At 39.3% G+C, this 23,136-nt stretch overlaps 1 protein-coding gene across 4 annotated transcripts in view; it reads left to right on the plus strand.

Annotated features, from left to right (window-relative positions):
• Positions 1 to 3,809: 3,809 nt before the first annotated feature.
• The window catches only part of CenB1A (Centaurin beta 1A), a 79,001-nt gene continuing 59,674 nt past the window's right edge, over positions 3,810 to 23,136 (plus strand). For 2 of the 4 annotated variants that reach the window (XM_070102423.1, XM_070102451.1), the window contains exons 1-6: positions 3,810 to 4,034; positions 5,089 to 5,152; positions 12,444 to 12,501; positions 13,522 to 13,580; positions 15,432 to 15,605; positions 19,939 to 20,167. In XM_070102423.1, coding sequence (XP_069958524.1) covers positions 5,100 to 5,152; positions 12,444 to 12,501; positions 13,522 to 13,580; positions 15,432 to 15,605; positions 19,939 to 20,167 — 573 coding nt within the window. In that variant the 5' untranslated portion in view covers positions 3,810 to 4,034; positions 5,089 to 5,099. The remainder of the gene's footprint in view (positions 4,035 to 5,088; positions 5,153 to 12,443; positions 12,502 to 13,521; positions 13,581 to 15,431; positions 15,606 to 19,938; positions 20,168 to 23,136) is intronic. The other 2 variants (XM_070102442.1, XM_070102431.1) reach the window with 2 other exon arrangements.

Consider the following 23,136-nt stretch of genomic DNA (forward strand, 5'->3'; position numbering starts at 1 on the left):
ACACCACATGAGTGTCAAAAGACCTGTTTCACCCCAGCCATGAGACATAGCGCACTCATCACAGAAATAATTCAATTCAGTTCAAGTTTATTCTCTATAAGGGTTACAATGTGGGGTTTACAGGTTTTGGGTATTGTGTGGTTTACATGTTATAAAATACTAATTACAGAGGGGGCCACTAGGACACCTAGCATGGCTAGGCATTTCGAACAGACTTAGATTAATTCTTAACATTAAATCCTTACAGATTATGGTATTAAGGCTAAGTGACTACATCATAATTTGTGAGTTTAGCAATGTGAATGCTTTTGTTTTGGCACAATACAAAGTGTCTATATGGGAGTAACATAGGCAAACTTATGACTAGTTAGGATTTATTATTTTAAGATTAAGATTAGTATTTCTGGGTTTATAGTCAGTGGGTGAGTGTAATTGTGAACCACCAGGTGGTTATCATGTAGTTAGTTGTAGGGGTGGATCAGGGAGATAAGATGTTTTTTAACTGTAGTTTTGAAAGTTCTGCAACATTGTAGAACCCATTCTCCTTCAGGAGCAGAGATGGATTATTGCAAGATGACTCCCTGTCAGGACCCCGGTCTTGCTGAACATTATACATACATAAGGAATAAAGTCATCCCTGGCACCATGACTGCAGCTCCTACCATATGAATGGAATTATTGGCCCCCATCATGGGCCCATTATCCTCCCATTAGTACCTCAGACAGTCCTTGATGACGAACTGACTTTCTTGGGTTATTTTTGATGTCTAAAACTGAATAGGTTTATATATACTGCCTGTTACGTCAGCCTGTATTAAAGTCTAATTATTTTCAATTACCTTCTATTTTTCGACAAATACAGCCAGAAAGATGTATTAGACAGGAGGTAAGACACATTTAACATTATGACTGATACAAGCCATAATATCTGTAGTAATTCAAGTTATATCAATGTTGTTTTCTCTTAATATATACTGCGTTTTATTAAAGTTTTATTGGCTGGTTTTGAAGCCTAATTCTTATACCTGGAGTTTACCTGGAGAGAGTTTCGGGGGTCAACGCCCCCGCGGCCCGGTCTGTGACCAGGCCTCCTGGTGGATCAGCGCCTGATCAACCAGGCTGTTGCTGCTGGCTGCACGCAAACCAACGTACGAGCCACAGCCCGGCTGATCAGGAACTGTCTTTAGGTGCTTGTCCAGTGCCAGCTTGAAGACTGCCAGGGGTCTGTTGGTAATCCCCCTTATGTGTGCTGGGAGGCAGTTGAACAGTCTCGGGCCCCTGACACTTATTGTATGGTCTCTTAACGTGCTAGTGACACCCCTGCTTTTCATTGGGGGGATGGTGCATCGTCTGCCAAGTCTTTTGCTTTCGTAGTGAGTGATTTTCGTGTGCAAGTTTGGTACTAGTCCCTCTAGGATTTTCCAGGTGTATATAATCATGTATCTCTCCCTCCTGCGTTCCAGGGAATACAGGTTTAGAAACCTCAAGCGCTCCCAGTAATTGAGGTGTTTTATCTCCGTTATGCGCGCCGTGAAAGTTCTCTGTACATTTTCTAGGTCGGCAATTTCACCTGCCTTGAAAGGTGCTGTTAGAGTGCAGCAATATTCCAGCCTAGATAGAACAAGTGACCTGAAGAGTGTCATCATGGGCTTGGCCTCCCTAGTTTTGAAGGTTCTCATTATCCATCCTGTCATTTTTCTAGCAGATGCGATTGATACAATGTTATGGTCCTTGAAGGTGAGATCCTCCGACATAATCACTCCTAGGTCTTTGACGTTGGTGTTTCGCTCTATTTTGTGGCCAGAATTTGTTTTGTACTCTGATGAAGATTTAATTTCCTCATGTTTACCATATCTGAGTAATTGAAATTTCTCATCGTTGAACTTCATATTGTTTTCTGCAGCCCACTGAAAGATTTGGTTGATGTCCGCCTGGAGCCTTGCAGTGTCTGCAATGGAAGACACTGTCATGCAGATTCGGGTGTCATCTGCAAAGGAAGACACGGTGCTGTGGCTGACATCCTTGTCTATGTCGGATATGAGGATGAGGAACAAGATGGGAGCTAGTACTGTGCCTTGTGGGACAGAGCTTTTCACCGTAGCTGCCTCGGACTTTACTCTGTTGACGACTACTCTCTGTGTTCTGTTAGTGAGGAAATTATAGATCCATCGACCGACTTTTCCTGTTATTCCTTTAGCGCGCATTTTGTGCGCTATTACGCCATGGTCACACTTGTCGAAGGCTTTTGCAAAGTCTGTATATATTACATCTGCATTCTTTTTGTCTTCTAGTGCATTTAGGACCTTGTCGTAGTGATCCAGTAGTTGAGACAGACAGGAGCGACCTGTTCTAAACCCATGTTGCCCTGGGTTGTGTAACTGATGGGTTTCTAGATGGGTGGTGATCTTGCTTCTTAGGACCCTTTCAAAGATTTTTATGATATGGGATGTTAGTGCTATTGGTCTGTAGTTCTTTGCTGTTGCTTTACTGCCCCCTTTGTGGAGTGGGGCTATGTCTGTTGTTTTTAGTAACTGAGGGACGACCCCCGTGTCCATGCTCCCTCTCCATAGGATGGAAAAGGCTCGTGATAGGGGCTTCTTGCAGTTCTTGATGAACACAGAGTTCCATGAGTCTGGCCCTGGGGCAGAGTGCATGGGCATGTCATTTATCGCCTGTTCGAAGTCATTTGGCGTCAGGATAACATCGGATAGGCTTGTGTTAGTCAAAGTGGCTAGTGTTGCTAGTGTGATGAAATCAGTGTCTTGTGTCATTTTCGGATCTGCGCGATGAAGGGTTAAAGTCGTTTCTGTCCCACGACCGAAACGACTGCAATGAACGTGTCGTAAATTTTATATTCCACATCATTAAGTTTATTTAGACACAGGTACACATAAGTACAATGATCATACACAGTATATATTACCTAGGATAACACAAAGTGACTGATTTCCACTGGGGTCTTTGACTTACTAGTTTTACATTATATATTTTTTCTACCGTCTCGCTGAAACATTATATGAAGTATATTTTAAAGTATGATGAATGAACAGATACCATGGATGAATTCCCTGGGTGTTAGCTTGCTCGTGGCTTGGTTGGTACCGTCCTCAGCTCACACACTGAAGGTCCGCGATCGATTCTCTGCACGGGTGGAAACGATGATCGTTTCCACCCTGGAGTTTACCTGGAGAGAGTTCCGGGGGTCAACGCCCCCGCGGCCCGGTCTGTTACCAGGCCTCCTGGTGGATCAGAGCCTGATCAACCAGGCTGTTACTGCTGGCTGCACGCAAACCAACGTACGAGCCACAGCCCGGCTGGTCAGGAACCGACTTTAGGTGCTAGGTTAATAAATCTAACAATATCTTATTCAAAATAATAGTTTTTTCTTGGATGGGATCCACAAAGATGGGTCCACAACAACCCCTGATTAGTTACCAGGGATACGCCACTGGTCCCGGGATTGAACCCGGGACTTCTTTTGTGAGCCGAACGTTCCTACCACTGAGCTACTTATCATCTCAATAGTCAACCTGCATCCTGCTTATTCTGTTTTCGGCTTTTAGTATTTTTACTTTATTTAGGGTACTTTACTATCTTATTTTATTCAATTAATTTCCATATAAAGAAATTTTGCTAAACTTTCACAACTAGACCCGCCTCCTCATGACGGAGGATAGATGATGTAAGAGTTATTAGTATGTAGTTTCAGAATGTTTATATATAGAGTTTTAATGCTTTTTTTGAGGTAACTATATTGTCGAGATGCCATCGTGATGCTCCTCTGGCGCCTACACTATCATAATAGTGTTTTTGTTCACCACCAAGTTTCTTGAGGAAGTCGACTGATGTGTCAGGAGGATTCTCCCGATTTTTGACATCTTGTTGGGATAAATGATGTTGTGGTGGGTGGAACGGTAGCCAGGAGACCCACCATTACGGCAACACATCAGATATCATCATCCAGACCTCTCCAGGTGACACATCCATGGATAATACTTGAAAATTAGAAGCGCATAGATCCTCCCTTTAAGCGTGTAAGTAGTCCCTTGACTATTATCCACACGACTTTTTAGAATTTTAAGAGTTTTAAGTCTTTATATCCTCTCAAGACCCCTCAGGGAGTCTCCTTGATGCCAATGAGGGATTCTTGATCCAAGGAATTGTGGTCGTCCTCCCTTTGGATCGAACCTGATTATTTTCCGTCCCCCCCCAGGGGGCTGTATGACCCATACGGGTTTAGCACTCCTTTCCCCAATGAATATAATAACTAGATATATTTCGGTCACTGTGTGATCTGAGAAAGGTATCCCAGTATCTTAAGCTCAGTCTCAACCTCTGCATGCAAAAGGAATGGTACAGGATGGTCTTAAAATTCTGTGGCAAAAAAATAGAAAAATGTGTGTATATTCATGTATGTTTGTGCATATGTTTGACTTTATGTATGTATGCCTGTGTGTATGCAGTCATGTATACATGTACTCACCTAGTTGTACTCAGGGGTCGAGTCCAAGCTCCTGGTCCCGCCTCTTCACTGGTCGCTACTAGGTCATACTCCCTGAACCGTGAGCTTTATCATAGCCACCCCTCTAGGGAGGTTCCTTGATTCCAGTTAGGGGCTCTTGATCCTAGGAAGTGGACCTATTCTCTTCCTTGGATTGAACCTGATGGTCTACAATTCCCCATGTACTGTATAGCTCCTTTGGGTTTAGCTCTTTCCCTTGATTATAATAATTTTCTTAATGTATGCATGTGGCTGTGTGTTGTCCCTGTTGAAGAGGTTAATCTTATTTACCTATTCTTAACCATTTATAACCTCATGTATTGTCATATCTCCTTTTTTCTGCCTGTCAGTCAGAATGGGAACTTCTAGTGTTTTCAGTCTTTCATCATAATTCATAACTCATTTTTTCTTAGCCCTGCTATCCTTTTTGTAGCTTTTTTGCCCTTTGAAAGTGGACCTAGGATAGTAATGATAGTGATAATATTGTACAGTATAAGAATGTATAAGCAAATAATTTGTGCATTTTTTGGTATCAGTTACACTTAAAGTTAAAAGATGAACAATTCTGTCTGTAATGTCTTTTACAGAGGAATTCAAGATGAAGGCCATAATTGATAATATTGAATGCCAAAGGGATTCTCCCAGATTTCGGTAAGTACAAATAAATTGACAATCTGCTGGTTGTCAAACTTTTAATTTTTCTTATAGAGTTTATAATTTTCCTCATTTACAAAGGTGGATTAAGTCAGTAAAATCATAATTAATCATACAATTTGTACTCTATATTCAAAGATGATGTTGAAGCTAATAAGTGGAAATGGTAATAATTTTTAGCAGAGCTAAAATGATTAATAGTATCCTTTTTTTCAGTTGACATACAAGTTGTTTGTATAGAAAGCAGGTTATGTTTCAAGTGTGCTCGTATTGCAGCTCAGCAGTTGTAAAACTTTAATTGGTTCCTAAGTGAAGATTTTTGTAATTTGTAAGTTGTAACCCTTCTGTATATATACATTCATTCTACAAATCTAATTGAATTTTCTTTAGGTTTTGCCAACTTCAACTGGTTTTGTCTAACTGTTATTATGTTCTTGTAATCTTGCTGTTTCTTACTTCCCTGACTCACTGTAGCAATTATTCTTTATGATTGACTGCTAATACCAATGACTAGTTCTTACCTTTTTATTTTCCAGTTTATATACAGTGTATCCTGCCTCACACTCTTTCCTGATGGAATTGTCACAGCACTGTGTGATCATACTAATTTATCACAATTTTTTCTTTAAAGTACAATACAGTGTTTTCTTTCTCAGTGCAGGCCAAAAACTGTAGAATTTTTTCTTTCAGAAGTTTTCTTTAATATTTTATGATTGCTGTATGTTTTCATCTTTGTGTTTTCTAGTAACTGTGATCCTTTTTTTCTGATTTACTTGTCTGTCAATTGCTGTATATGCTTTACTGATCTGTCTTTGATAAAGATATTAAATACAGTATACACTTTATCAGTAGCAGTCAGGGCATTTTGGTACCCCAAGTGCGATCATGCAAAGGTACTACAAGCCCCTCGTCACTAGCATCTACCCCATTTCCCCATGGTGCATAACTAATGTCAAAGTAAAACACACTGAACACTCAAGCTTTAAAACAGAAAGCACCTTTTTCTTTTATTGTTCTGAGGTTTAGAGCAAAAACTGCAAATAAATCCTGTGTAAGTAGTAATGGAACACTTGATAAATGTTCCAAAATACTACATATTGCAAAAAAAAAATTATGTACCAATTACTCTAAAATATGAGTCTACTACCCTAATGCCAAGATATTCTTTGTTTCCTTAGATTCTCACAAAATTTTGGCTTACCTCAAATGCGGTATTTTACCCTTATGTGGATGCTTTGGGTCCGGTTTGAAGAAGCAAAATGAAAAAAAACTGAACGTGATGTGTCACCCCATGCCACCATCCAGCAACCTAGCCTATACCATTTATGCCCAGAATAGCCATAGTACTTCAGTTTTTTATGAGGTGAATCAGTGATCCAGGCAAAGTCCTTGGTCCTATGACAAAGTTTCATTGAATGGCTCATCATATAATTTAACATCCTCATCAGTAGATATTTCCTTGCTAAATAAAATATTCATTTTCTTCCCCCATCTTTGATTTACATGAATGTACAATCTTTTTCTCAATTTACCTTGATCCATTATATTTTCTGTTTCCATTTGTTTATTTTGTACATCATCTAACTCTTCCAGTATTTTTGCTACGTGAGTTTTTAGGTCATTATTTTTTAATGGCTATTAGTTTTCTTTTTATTTTAAGAATATAAGAACATAAGAAAGAAGGAACACTGCAACAGGCCTACTGACCCATGCGGAGCAGGTCCATGCCCCCCCCCCCGGATTAGACCAATGACCCACCCCCCGGATTATCCCAATGACCCACCCAGTCTGGTCATCCCCACTCAAGGATGGAGCACTGTACCAGACCCAGCAGCACAAGCTAGTCAGGTCCAACTCACACCCACCCACACCCACTCATGTATTTATCTAACCTATTTTTAAAACTACACAACGTTTTAGCCTCAATAACTGTACTCGGGAGCTTGTTCCACTCATCCACAATTCTATTACCAAACCAGTGCTTTCCTATATCCTTCCTGAATCTGAATTTTTCCAACTTGAAACCATTGCTGCGAGTCCTGTCTTGGCTGGAAATTTTCAGCACACTTTTTACATCCCCTTTATTTATTCCTGCTTTCCATTTATACACCTCGATCATATCCCCCCTAATTCTACGCCTTTCGAGAGAGTGCAGATTCAGGGCCTCAGTCTATCCTCATAGGGAAGATTTCTGATACATGGGATCATCTTTGTCATCCTCCTTTGTTCGTTTTCCAGAGCATTTATATCCGTTCTGTAATACGGTGACCAGAACTGAGCAGCATAGTCTAAATGAGGCCTAACCAAGGATATATAGAGTTGAAGAACGACCTGAGGACTTCTATTATTTATACTTCTAGATATGAAGCCAAGAATTCTGTTAGCTTTATTGCAAACACTAATGCACTGTTGTCTTGGTTTTAAGTTACTGCTAACCAGATCTCCTAAATCCTTTTCGCAATCGGTAGTATTAAGATCTACATTATTTAGTTTATATGTGGCATGGTTATTTAACTGTCCAGCATTTAGAACTTTGCATTTGTCAATATTAAACTGCATCTGCCACTTCTCCAACCATTGCATCAGTCTATTCAAATCATCCTGGAGTGCTCTAATGTCCTCATTAGAACAAATTGGACGGCCTATTTTGGTGTCATCGGCAAATTTGCTTATGTCGCTATTTATTCCCTCATCTATGTCGTTTATGTAAATTGTGAATAACAACGGGCCCAACATTGACCCCTGAGGAACACCGCTTGTGACGTGCCCCCATTCTGATTTCTCCCCATTTATGCAAACTCTCTGCTGTCTATTTGTCAGCCATGCCTCTACCCAGGAAAAAATTTCTCCTCCTATTCCGTGTGCCCTAAGTTTCCTCAATAGCCTCTGGTGTGGAATTCTATCGAAAGCCTTACTGAAGTCCATATACACAATATCATATTCATTACCATATCTACCTCCTCAAACACCTTAGTGAAAAAAGTTAGTAAATTCGTAAGACAGGAACGCCCCTTTGTAAAACCGTGTTGAGAATCATTAATCAATCTGTGCCTGTCAAGATGGCTACGAATTGCTTTGGCAATTATTGATTCCATAAATTTTCCCACTATGGAGGTAAGGCTTATTGGTCTTTAGTTCGAAGCCAAGGACCTGTCACCTGCCTTGTAAATAGGTATTACATTTGCCATTTTCCACTTATCAGGCACTATGCCAGTTTGTAGTGATATGTTAAAAAGATTAGCCAGAGGTATGCTAAGTTCCTCTTTACATTCCTTTAACACCCTTGCAAACAGTTCATCAGGACCTTGGGATTTGTTAGGTTTTAGTTTCTCTATTTGTCTGAGGACCATGTCACTAGTTACCGCAATCGTACATAGTTTATCATCATCCTGTTCTATGTAATCTATTATTTCAGGAATATCGCTAGTATTTTCCTGGGTGAAAACTGAGAGGAAGAAGGTATTTAGAATTTCACACATATCCTTATCACTGTCAGTGATCTGACCAGTGTTACTCTTAAGTGGGCCAATCTTGTCCCTAATCTTACTTCTGTATACCTGAAAGAACCCTTTTGGGTTAGTCTTTGAATCCCTTGCGACCTTAGCCTCATAATCTCTTTTTGCTTTTCTTATTCCTTTCTTTATTTCTCTCTTTAATTGAATATATTGATTTCTTAACTGCCCATCCCCTCTTTTGATACGCCTATATATGCCTCTCTTTTGACCAATGAGATGTTTTAATCCATTGTTCATCCATTTGGAATCATTTTTGTTAGATCTAATTTCCCTACTCGGAACAAAAGTTGTCTGGGCAGCTAGAACTATGCTTTGAAAAACGTCATATTGGCAACCAAGATCACCTACCTGACCCATAGTTAGGACATCCCAATTTAGCCCACCCAAGTAATTTTTCAGTCCCATGAAGTCGGCCAAGCGAAAATCTGGGACAGAGATTTGATTGCAGTTATCTGGGTAATTCCATGATATATTGAAACTAAGTGATTTGTGATCACTTTCCCCAAGCTCATCATTAACCTCAAGATTATTAATTAGTGAATCTTTGTTGGCAAGAACCAAGTCAAGCAGATTGTTTTCTCTAGTTGGTTCTGTCACAACCTGTTCTAAAAAGCAATCCTGAACCATATCAAGAAAGTCACTAGACTCAAGATTTCCTGTCATATTGTTCCAATCAATTTGTCTAAAGTTAAAATCTCCCATTATCACAACATTTTCATATCTAGATGCCTTATGAATTTTGTCCCATAACAGCTTACTGCACTCCCTATCAAGGTTTGGGGGCCTATAAATCACACCCAAAATTAATTTGTCATGACCCTCGAGAAACTGAAGCCAAACCGATTCTGTGTTCGATGTTTCTAATCTTATATCATGTCTAAGACAACAATTTAAATTTTCTCTGACATACATCGCCACACCACCACCCTTTCTGTTGACTCTGTCAGTGTGGAATAGTCTTTAACCCTGTATGTTGCATTCAGAAGGCATTCCTCTATCTTTCAGGTTGAACCAGGTCTCTGTTATACCAATAATATCTATATTACCTACATTTGCAAGTAATTTTAGCTCATCTATCTTATTTCTTAGACTCCTAATATTTGTACTTTCCCTCTACTATCTCTCTTTGTTAGTTGATCAATTGATTTGCCATTACTAGGAACTTTATTTTGAATAGTGTCTTTTAAACATATCCCTGAGATATCCTGGTAATAACTGCTGTTTTTAACCCTAATGCTGCAGCCTGATTGTTTCCCACAAACACCCATCCCTCTATAATCTATCAGTTTAAATTCCTAGACAAGTCATCAATTACCCTCTCAATTGAATTGGCTAATGCAACCACTCCATCCCCAGAGAGATGAACCCCATCCCTTGCATACATATCACGTTTGCCAAAGAAAAGGTCCCAGTTATCAATGAATGGGATTGCAAGTTCCTTGCAGTACCTGTCTAGCCAGCGATTTATACCAATTGCCCTAGATATCCATTCATTGCCCACTCCCTTTCTAGGCAAGATGCTACATATGACTGGGATCCCTCCCTTAGACCTAACTATTTCTATGGCTGACCTGTACTTATCCAGCAGCTCCTCTCTCCTGCCCTTCCCAATGTCATTACCCCCAGCACTAAGACAGATAATGGGCTTGTTCCCATTACCTGCCATAGTATTATCCAACCTGCTGACTATGTCGCCAACACCAGCTCCAGGAAGACACACACTCTCTGTCTGACCTTTCTGTCTCTGTTACAAAATGCACGGCCCATATATCTTACCTGAGAATCGCCTACTATTAAAATATTCTTACCTTGATTAGCAGGGGAATCAGTGGTACCTTCAACCTCACTAACCACTGAAGTACACTCATCTTGGAGAACAGAGAATCGATTTTCTACCTTCACATCTTCTGTTAACTCTCCTCATCTTCCTCCTTCCTGAACTGTGAACCACTTGCCACTTAAAGCAGCTGCCACTATCACTTCTGGTGACCATTCCTTCCTTACCAGCTAAATCCTTCTCACACTCGCTCCCAAACTCATCTATGCGAAGCTTCAGCTTCCTATTTTCCTCCTGAAGAAGCAGAATCTCCTTCTTCAACACATGAACCTGGGATTCTAAAGCACTACAACAAGCCATGGTATGGGTAACAGCCCACGCTAACTCCCAAGAGCTTAGCGGTATGACCGCACTTGACCACTGACCTCAGCGTACTCATCCATATTAACTATTTTTGCTTCTTATGTATCTTGGTTTGCAAAAGTGCTTGACAATGTCTTTAATGTGTTCTTTTTTCTTATTTATGGTACTTTACAACCTCTGTATTTTTGTTGCTACCAGCATTTAGTAGTTATATTAACTGATTTATGAAGATAGTGAGGCTCAGGTTAGGGTGTGTGGAAGAAAGGGAGACTACTTCCCGGTAAAGGTGGGTCTTAGACAGGGATATGTTGTGTTTCTTTATATATATATATATATATGCTTCTAAACTGTTGTGTTCCCGGCACCTCTGCAAAAACTGATTACGTATAAGTGAGGTGAAAGTGTTGAATGATGATGAAAGTATTTTCTTTTTGGGGATTTTCTTTCTTTTTGGGTCACCCTGCCTCGGTGGGAGATGGCCAACTTGTTAAAAAAAAAAAATGAACTGATATTTCAATTTATTTCAAGTTCATCTTCTTGTACAGTATATCTTACTTGTTCTTTGAACAGAATTCCTGAGATAATACTATAGTGTTATACTTAAATGGATCCTGAGTCAAATATGTATACAAACATTACTACCAGAAGCTCTTGTTAGGACTCTACCCCCTTAATGTGTATGACTTTCCAGGTCAGTCAGGAGACCTTACTAGTTTCATAACTGACCTCTATGTCACAACAATCTACAATAATTATTGAGCGATGGAATTTGCCAAGTGCTCAATACGGCCTACTCTCATCATGAGTCATATGTTGATATTTCATCAAAGCACTGGATTTTTCATACTTTGACTGTCTAGGAGTTTTTTTTTTATTTCTGTTAGACTTAAAAGGACCCCATGTGCAGTATTCATTATAAATATTTCAATCTCAAGATTGTTCCAGGACATGGCCTAGTGTATGTGAGACACCTCAGCTCAGCCAGGAGGGCCTGCCAAAATGATAAAACTGCCAACTATTCCCATTGGGTGATTAGATTAAGAAGGGAAACAGACGTGTACCATATATGATTAAAAAAGGATGTGAAAGACCTTATAAGTAACATTACTTAACGCCATCATCAGGGAGAGCAAGTAGCCATAGTTGTAAACTGAGAAAGTAGAGATGCTGAAATGCTGCAAAGAATTTTTTCACAGTGTGATAAAACAATTGAATGAGTTATGAGGAAGATACAGCAGTCAGGGCTCCAGCTATGATACTCAACTTTTGGGAATACAGTATTAAAAAAAAGTTGATAAATTTATACTGATGTAACACTGCCAGTATATTATTGTTCCTGTAACCACAAATAGATAATTACAACACAGTACTACATACTGCATGTTGTGCAGCAGAACCTAGCACATGCTAACTTAATGCAGTACCCACCTTCTCTCGGACATTCTCTATGTGAATTTGCTCCCCAAAGTCTCACCTTCATGAAAATAAATTTTTTGTTAATTGATCATTTATAAAATGGGAACTGCTTGTATTTTTTCTATACTATTTGAAAGTAATTTGGATACTTTTTTTCATGAACTCTTCACGTCCTTTTATTGTAAAATTACTAACTCATCATATTGATTTTCTTCAGACAGGTGCTTGAGGAGAATGAAAAAGACTTGGATACTTTGGAAGGCAAACTGGAGAAGGTATGATGCTTGTTAGGTCTTTTTGAAATAGTATATAAATCAGCCAGTGTCATATTTCAGAGGTTGTATTTTTTGGTCTAAAACCCTTTTGTAAACATTTTAGCTTGAATTGATTAGGTTAGGTAGCTATTTTTAAGTTAAAGCTACAAATAAACGGTGGAAGACTGCGCTGCCTTGCTCTTAGTCAGCAGATTGGAAAAATTCAACAGAGTATACTACCCATATTTGTGCATGTTACTTAAGTTTTTTTATTTGTGATATTTAATATCAAGATATTAATTAACTCTTATAATTTTTGAGTGCAATTGTTGAATCTTGTTGCAGCAAAATTCTGCTGTGTGAAATCTCATTGTATGAGAGTTTAATGTACTTGATAACTCCTCCTGAAGTAATACTCTCATGTGGTAACTTGGAAGCTCTTCACTGATGTAATTGTGCTTCGCCTCATTTTTGAATAAGTGATTAATTTTTAAAGCAAACTAATAAATTGTACCAATATTTTTAACAAATTAGGAATTTTGAACCACTAGATGTTGAGTAGCTGGTGATAATATTTTTTAATCACTTGCTGACTCCCACAGAGGCAGGGTGACCTGAAAAAGAAACTCTTTCACCATCATTCATACTATCACTGTCTTGCCAGAGATACACAGATACAACAGTTCAGATGTCCCTCCAAACAGCAAATATATCTAACATCCCCTTCAGAGTGCAGGCACTGTATTTCCCACCTCCAGGACTCTAAGTCTGGCTAACTGGTTTTCCTGAATCCCTTCCCAAAATGCCTGCTGGATGTTCAAGCCCATTGAACACAAAACCACCTTTACCCCCTCTCTCCATCCTTTCCTAGGATGACCTTTAACCCCACCTTCCCTCCACTACAGATTTATACACCCTTCAAGTCATCCTATTTTGCTTTTTTTTTTTTATGGTGAGGCCTGGTAAATTATATAATAATTTTTATAATGCCTCCCCACTTAATGAAATTTAATGCCTTTTATCATTTCTTTTTGATGCTAGGTAGTGAAGCAATGTAACCAGATGGTGGCTGCCGGAAAGCAGTTTAATCAAGAGCAAGAGTAAGTACCTACGTATGTGTTTGTATCTTAGTACAAACATTGTATATTATTACCCTTGTTTAGGTATCAAATAATCCTAATTTATTCACTTGAATAAAAAAAAGCAGTTGGTTAAAATTGTACGAATTTCAAAGAAGACTCTGGAATGCTAAGAATAGCTTCGAATGTAAGGTAGTTTTTGCATTTGAAAGATACTTGAATTGTAGTTTTAGTGTCCAGGGACAAGAGGTTTGCATGAGGAGGTATTGATTATGGCTATAGTGTATAGTTGTGAAATTTTAGGTGGTCTAAATATAGATAAACAAAATATATGAATAGTGTACATAGAATAATAACTTAAGGTATAATTACCCTCACTATTTTTTGTGTGAATAAAAATTCAAATGGAAAACAAGCGTAATACAGCCTGTCCTCACCTAGCGATGTACTCGTTTACCAATGACTCAGACTTACAACGGGCTCTCTGACCAGTATGCACACCTAAATAATGTACATATATTAGAGCTGATTTCCTCTATTCTGTTTATTACAGTATACAGTACACTACTGTATAAACATTTAAAAATATACCAAAAATGTTATAAATGGTACAAATGTGACATTACCCCACTACCATTATAGTATGCTCCTCACTTAATGACGAATTTGTTTACCGACGTGGTCTCAGGCACGGAGCGCCATCATTAAGTGAGGAGAGACTGTATAAGAGGGGCCTGGAGATGTGACTAATGAACAGAGAAAATGTTATATTTAGTGCTTGGAATGTTTGCAGTGTTAATTCTGGACCCCATTTCGAAATTGGCCTTTCTTGAATTTTGTATGACATTTTCAAAATTACCAATTTCTGATCGCTATTGGGTAGTTGAAATAGGCAGATGGGCAGTTTCTTGTACTCAGTCAATAGAACAAAAGGAATTCTAGTGAAATAGCATGAATATAATTGACTGGAACAATGGAATTGGCCCAAAGTGGGCGAAATTGCCAGTATGTATCACCGAGACTGCTACTTTGCGAGAGCGTAATTCCCACCTCCATCAAATTTCGAACTTTTGTTATCATTACCATTGGTAAAAGATTCTCTATAATTCCAAAGGAAAAATATTTTTTTTTTAAATTCTTCGACACAGTGCAAATTTACGAGCAGGCGTCTCGACAATGAAAGGGTTAAAGGAGGGGTTTGGGATATTGGCTGTTTAGAGTGACATCTAAACTGTCATATCTGGGCATCTCTGCAAAGACAGTGATTGTGTGAATGATGGTGAAAGTGTTGAATGATACAAATACAAATACAAAATTTATTTCACTGCAGGGGTTACAATGTGTGACTACATTTTGTAATTTGTTAGATACAAAGAAAGCCACTGTCATGACGGGGCATTTTGGGCAGACTAATCTTAGTACTAAAGACTACTTGTGTGTAGACAGGTTTGGAGTGGTAAATTTTAATTGTTCATTATTTTACCTTATTACTATTGTGAGGTAGTTTTGGGTCACCCTGCCTCAGTTTTAGATGGCTGACATGTTGAAAAAGTAAAATGTCTGGAACTGCTATCAAAGATGCAAATAGAAATACCACATAAGGATAAGCCATTACTGTAGGCAAAAAATTTGAAATGAGTACCAAATTATGAGCCTATATATATCCTCTCGCAGTGGGAACGTTGAGAGGGGTTAGGTATTGGAAGGTGAACATGGTAAAGCATGGGATTTATTGGACCTTATAGTAAGTTTTCAGAAGCCAGAGCAGGTTTTAATGCCCCTTGGCTCTGTTGTATTATGTCTTAAAAGAGTAACTGAGTTTTATATGCTTGTTTGTGTGTGATTATGAAAATTTGTTACTCTTCATTTCAGACAACTGATTCACATTTTATGGGACCTAGCAGGGTATTTTGGGAATGACACTAATGTGCAGTCAGCTCTGAACAGAATGTTAGCTGCCCTTGGAGAAGCTGCCAAATATCATACAATATTGGTTGACCAGGCTGCACGGGCTGTCACGAAGAACCTTGCAAGCTTTATTAAAAAGTAAGACTATACTGTAGTATTTTACCTCATGCAAAATTTATTATTGCTTTATTTGTTTTTAGACCATTACCATATATTTTTAAAATAAGTTTGATACTGTACCTAAAATGCTGGGGCAAAAACTCAAGGTGCATACAAGAATAACATTGAATGTACTTAAGTGGAACAAAAAGTATCTTAGGGGAAGGAAGCAAAGAGTGGTTGTCATGAAAGAGATGTCAGAATGGGGAAGAAGAACTAGCAGGGTTCCACAAGCATTGGGATTAGGACCAGTACTGTTTCTTGTTCATGTTAATGACAGTCCAGATGGGATTGATTCAGGTATATCCCTGTTTGATGTTGATGTAAAACATATGGGGACAAAAACAAATGAGGACAAGGAAAGGCTCCAAAGGGATCTGGACAAATTGCAAGTGGTCAGATGTTGTTGCTTGAATTCAACCCCCAGTAAATGCAAGGTCATGAAGATTGGGGATGAACAAGAAGACTGGACATGGGGTATAGACTAGGGGACAGAGGCTGCAGACTTGACTCAGAGATAGACCTAGGGGATGAACATAATGGTCAGTATAATGCCAGAGGCTCACATCAACTGAATAACCTCTGCAGCCAATGCTCATCCAGTAAATCTAAATGTAGCCTACAGCAGTCTCAACAGTCATTCTGGGCCCTTTATACAACATCTTGAAGTATGCAGCACCAGTATGGAACCTGCACCTGAAGAAAGCATATTAAGAAACTGGAGAAAGTGCAGAAGTAGGCATCAGAGCTTAGTCCTGAGCTAAGGGGCATGAGCTACAAGGAGAGGCTAATGGAATTGGACCTAACAACATTGGAGGATATGATAACAGCATGCAAGATATTCTGGCGAATTGATAAGGTAGACAGGCACAGGCTGTTGAAAGGCAAGATCTATATATATAAAGCTGAAGGGGGTGGGAGAGTTTCAGTGGAGAGGAATAAATGGGATTAGGTCAGGGGTTTCAAATAGTTAGAGCTAAAGAAGGAGTAGCAATAATGTTGAAGGATAAGCTATGGCAGGAAAAGAGGGAGTATGTATGTGGAGTAAAATAAAGGTTGGATGTGAAAAGTGGGTTATAGTAAGCATATATGCACCTGGAGAAGAGAGAAGTGTAGAGGAAAGAGTGAGAGATTTTGGGAAATGTTGAGTGAATGCATGGGGAGTTTTGAACCAAGTGTGAGAGTACTTGTGGTTGGGGATTTCAGTGCTAAAGTGGGTAAAAATGTTGTGGAGGGAGTAGTAGGTAAATTTGGGGTGCCAGGAGTAAATGAAAATGGGGAGCCTTTAATTGAGCTATGTGTAGAAAGAGGTTTGGTAATAAGTAATACACATTTTATGAAAAAGAGGATAAATAAATATACAAGGTATGATATAGCACATAATGAAAGTGGTTTGTTAGATTATGTATTGGTGGATAAAAGGTTGATGGGTAGGCTTCAGGATGTACACATTTATAGATGGGCAACTGATATATCGGATCATTATCTAGTTGTAGCTACAGTTAGAGTAAGAGGTAGATGGGACAAGAGGAAAATGGCAACAACAACAACTAAGAGGGAGGTGAAAGTGTATAAACTATTGGCAGAAAGGTGGGCTGGTGCAAATACATGTACGAGTAGTGAGGCGGAGGGTTGAAGAGGGTTGGAATAGTTTTAAAAATGCAGTATTAGAATGTGGGGCAGAAGTTTGTGGTTATAGGAGGGTGGGTGCAGGAGGAAAGAGGAGTGATTGGTGGAATGATGAGGTAAAGGGTGTGATAAAAGAGAAAAAGATAGCTTATGAGAGGATTTTACAAAGCAGAAGTGTTATAAGAAGAGTAGAGTACAGTGGACCCCCGGCTTACGATATTAATTCGTTCCAGGAGGTTGTTTGGGTGCCGTTACCGAATGAATTTGCTCCCATGAGGAATATTGTAAATTAGATTAATCTGTGTCAGACCCCCAAAAATACACTTAAAAAAGCACTTACAAAAATACACTTACATAATTGTTCGAGTTGGGAGCTGATCATAAGTCAGGGATCCACTGTATATGGAGAGTAAAAGAAAGGTGAAGAGAGTAGTGAGAGAGTGCAAAAGGAGAGCAGATGATAGAGTGGGAGAGGCACTGTCAAGAAATTTTAATGAAAATAAGAAAAAAATTTGGAGTGAGTTAAACAAATGGATTTGTCAGTTAAAAATGGAGTAGGAGAGTTAGTAGATGGGAAGATGGAGGTATTGGGTAGATGGCGAGAATACTTTGAGGAACTTTTAAACGTCGACGAAGAAAGAGAGGCGGCAATTTCATGCACTGGCCAGGGAGGTATACCATCTTTTAGGAGTGAAGAAGAGCAGGATGTAAGTGTGGGAGAGGTGCGCGAGGCATTACGTAGAATGAAAGGGGGTAAAGCAGCTGGAACTGACGGGATCTTGACAGAAATATTAAAAGCAGGGGATGATACAGTGTTGGAGTGGTTGGTATTTTTGTTTAATAAATGTATGAAAGAGGGGAAGGTACCTAAGGATTGGCAGAGAGCATGTATAGTCCCTTTATATAAAGGGAAGGGGTACAAAAGAGATTGTAAAAATTATAGAGGAATTAGTTTACTGAGTATACCAGGAAAAGTGTACGGTAGGGTTATTATTGAAAGAATCAGAGGTAAGACAGAATGTAGGATTGCGGATGAGTAAGGAGATTTTAGAGTGGGTAGGGGATGTGTAGATCAAGTGTTTACATTGAAGCATATATGTGAGCAGTATTTAGATAAAGGTAGGGAAGTTTTTATTGCATTTATGGATTTAGAAAAGGCATATGATAGAGTGGATAGAGGAGCAATGTGGCAGATGTTGCAAGTATATGGAATAGGTGGTAAGTTATTAAATGCTGTAAAGAGTTTTTATGAGGATAGTGAGGCTCAGGTTAGGGTGTGTAGAAGAGAGGGAGACTACTTCCCGGTAAAAGTAGGTCTTAGACAGGGATGTGTAATGTCACCATGGTTGTTTAATATATTTATAGCTGGGGTCGTAAAAGAAGTAAATGCTAGGGTGTTCGGGAGAGGGGTGGGATTAAATTTTGGGGAATCAAATTCAAAATGGGAATTGACACAGTTACTTTTTGCTGATGATACTGTGCTTATGGGAGATTCTAAAGAAAAATTGCAAAGGTTAGTGGATGAGTTTGGGAATGTGTGTAAAGGTAGAAAGTTGAAAGTGAACATAGAAAAGAGTAAGGTGATGAGGGTGTCAAATGACTTAGATAAAGAAAAATTGGATATCAAATTGGGGAGGAGGAGTATAGAAGAAGTGAATGTTTTCAGATACTTGGGAGTTGACGTGTCGGCGGATGGATTTATGAAGGATGAGGTTAATCATAGAATTGATGAAGGAAAAAAGGTGAGTGGTGCGTTGAGGTATATGTGGAGTCAAAAAACGTTATCTATGGAGGCAAAGAAGGGAATGTATGAAAGATAGTAGTACCAACACTCTTATATGGGTGTGAAGCTTGGGTTGTGAATGCAGCAGCGAGGAGGCGGTTGGAGGCAGTGGAGATGTCCTGTCTAAGGGCAATGTGTGGTGTAAATATTATGCAGAAAATTCGGAGTGTGGAAATTAGGAGAAGGTGTGGAGTTAATAAAAGTATTAGTCAGAGGGCTGAAGAGGGGTTGTTGAGGTGGTTTGGTCATTTAGAGAGAATGGATCAAAGTAGAATGACATGGAGAGCATTTAAATCTGTATGAGAAGGAAGGTGGGGTAGGGGTCGTCCTTGAAAAGGTTGGAAGGAAGGGGTAAGGGAGGTTTTGTGGGCGAGGGGCTTGGACTTCCAGCAGGCGTGCATGAGCGTGTTTGATAGGAGTGAATGGAGACGAATGGTATTTGGGACCTGACGATCTGTTGGAGTGTGAGTAGGGTAATATTTAGTGAAGGGATTCAGGGAAACCCGTTATTTTCATATAGCCGGACTTGAGTCCTGGCAATGGGAAGTACAATGCCTGCTCTCTAAAGGAGGGGTTTTGGGATATTAGCAGTTTGGAGGGATATGTTGTGTATCTTTATAGGTATATGCTTCTAAACTGTTGTGTTCTGAGCACCTCTGCAAAAACAGTGATTGTGTGAGTGAGGTGAAAGTGTTGAATGATGAAAGTATTTTCTTTTTGGGGATTTTCTTTCTTTTTGGGTCACCCTGCCTCGGTGGGAGATGGCTGACTTGTTAAAAAAAAAAAAATATTCAACTGATATTTTGAATTGATTGAATTATTTTCCACAATCTGCTTAGGTTTTGCAATGTTATCTGATACATTCCCACATTAAGCTAAATTTTTAAATTCCTTCCACAGAGAATTGCGCTCTGTGAAGGATTTACGACACTATTTTGAGAAGGTAAGCGGTGAAATGGATAATGTACTACAGCGTTCGTCTAGTGTGTCCCGTTCCCGTGCTAATGATGCAGATGACATAAAAAACTTGGTCATAGCCACTCGCAGAGCCTTCCGTCATACAAGTGTGGATTATGTACATGCTATTTCAATAGCACAAGGCAAAAAACGCCATGAGGTGGTGGATGCTGTGAGTATGAACATTACATGTATTTTTTTTTTTTTTTTTTTTTCAAACAAGTCGGCTGTCTCCCACCGAGGCAGGGTGACCCAAAAAAGAAAGAAAATCCCCAAAAAGAAAATACTTTCATCATCATTCAACACTTTCACCACACTCGCACATTATCACTGTTTTTGCAGAGGTGCTCAGAATACAACAGTTTAGAAGCATACACATATAAAGATACACAACATATCCCTCCAAACTGCCAATATCCCAAACCACTCCTTTAAAGTGCAGGCATTGCACTTCCCATTTCCAGGACTCAAGTCCGACTATATGAAAATAACCGGTTTCCCTGAATCCCTTCACTAAATATTACCCTGCTCACACTCCAACAGATCGTCAGGTCCCAAGTACCATTCGTCTCCATTCACTCCTATCTAACACGCTCACGCACGCTTGCTGGAAGTCCAAGCCCCTTGCCCACAAAACCTCCTTTACCCCCTCTCTCCAACCCTTTCGAGGACGACCCCTACCCCGCCTTCCTTCCCCTATAGATTTATATGCTTTCCATGTCATTCTACTTTGATCCATTCTCTCTAAATGACCAAACCACCTCAACAACCCCTCTTCTGCCCTCTGACTAATACTTTTATTAACTCCACACCTTTTCCTAATTTCCACACTCCAAATTTTCTGCATAATATTTACACCACACATTGCCCTTAAACAGGACATCTCCACTGCCTACAACCGTCTCCTCGCTGCTGCATTTACCACCCAAGCTTCACACCCATATAAGAGTGTTGGTACTACTATACTTTCATACATTCCCTTCTTTGCCTCCATAGATAACGTTTTTTGACTCCACATATACCTCAACGCACCACTCACCTTTTTTCCCTCATCAATTCTATGATTAACCTCATCCTTCATAAATCCATCCGCCGACACGTCAACTCCCAAGTATCTGAAAACATTCACTTCTTCTATACTCCTCCTCCCCAATTTGATATCCAATTTTTCTTTATCTAAGTCATTTGACACCCTCATCACCTTACTCTTTTCTATGTTCACTTTCAACTTTCTACCTTTACACACATTCCCAAACTCATCCACTAACCTTCGCAATTTTTCTTTAGAATCTCCCATAAGCACAGTATCATCAGCAAAAAGTAACTGTGTCAATTCCCATTTTGAATTTGATTCCCCAAAATTTAATCCCACCCCTCTCCCGAACACCCTAGCATTTACTTCCTTTACAACCCCAGCTATAAATATATTAAACAACCGTGGTGACATTACACATCCCTGTCTAAGACCTACTTTTACCGGGAAGTAGTCTCCCTCTCTTCTACACACCCTAACCTGAGCCTCACTATCCTCATAAAAACTCTTTACAGCATTTAATAACTTACCACCTATTCCATTTACTTGCAACATCTGCCACATTGCTCCTCTATCCACTCTATCATATGCCTTTTCTAAATCCATAAATGCAATAAAAACTTCCCTACCTTTATCTAAATACTGTTCACATATATGCTTCAATGTAAACACTTGATCTACACATCCCCTACCCACTCTGAAACCTCCTTGCTCATCCGCAATCCTACATTATGTCTTACCTCTAATTCTTTCAATTATAACCCTACCGTACACTTTTCCTGGTATACTCGGTAAACTTATTCCTCTATAATTTTTACAGTCTCTTTTGTCCCCTTTCCCTTTACATAAAGGGACTATACATGCTCTCCGCCAATCCCTAGGTACCTTCCCCTCTTTCATACATTTATTAAACAAAACTACCAACCACTCCAACACTATATCCCCCCCTGCTTTTAACATTTCTGTCATGATCCCATCAGTTCCATCTGCTTTACCCCCTTTCATTTTACGTAATGCCTCACGTACCTCCCCCACACTCACATTCTGCTCTTCTTCACTCCTAAAAGATGGTATACCTCCCTGACCAGTGCATGAAATTACTGCCTCTCTTTCTTCCTTAACACTTAAAAGTTCCTTAAAATATTCTCGCCATCTACCTAATACCTCCATCTCCCCATCTACTACTCCCCTACTCTGTTTTTAACTGACAAATCCATACTTTCCCTAGGCTTTCTTAACTTGTTTAACTCACTCCAAAATTTTTTCTTATTTTCATTAAAATTTCTTGACTGTGCCTCTCCCACTCTATCATCTGCTCTCCTTTTGCACTGTCTCACCACTCTCTTTACCTTTCTTTTACTCTCCATATACTCTGCTCTTCTTATAACACTTCTACTTTGTAAAAACCTCTCATAAGCTACCTTTTTCTCTTTTATCACACCCTTTACTTCATCATTCCACCAATCACTCCTCTTTCCTCCTGCCCCCACCCTCCTATAACCACAAACTTCTGCCCCACATTCTAATACTGCATTTTTAAAACTATTCCAACCCTCTTCAACCCCCCCACTACTCATCTTTGCACTAGCCCACCTTTCTGCCAATAGTCGCTTATATCTCACCCGAACTTCCTCCTCCCTTAGCTTATACACTTTCACCTCCCTCTTACTTGTTGTTGCCACCTTCCTCTTTTCCCATCTACCTCTTACTCTAACTGTAGCTACAACTAAATAATGATCTGATATATCAGTTGCCCCTCTATAAACATGTACATCCTGGAGCCTACCCATCAACCTTTTATCCACCAATACATAATCTAATAAACTACTTTCATTACGTGCTACATCTTACCTTGTATATTTATTTATCCTCTTTTTCATAAAATATGTATTACTTATTACCAAATCTCTTTCTACACATAGCTCAATTAAAGGCTCCCCATTTACATTTACCCCTGGCACCCCAAATTTACCTACTACTCCCTCCATAACATTTTTACCCACTTTAGCATTGAAATCCCCAACCACCATTACTCTCACACTTGATTCAAAACTCCCCACGCATTCACTCAACATTTCCCAAAATCTCTCTCTCTCCTCTACACTTCT

Source organism: Cherax quadricarinatus, chromosome 5 (assembly GCF_038502225.1).
Source record: "Cherax quadricarinatus isolate ZL_2023a chromosome 5, ASM3850222v1, whole genome shotgun sequence".
Taxonomy (NCBI): domain Eukaryota; kingdom Metazoa; phylum Arthropoda; class Malacostraca; order Decapoda; family Parastacidae; genus Cherax; species Cherax quadricarinatus.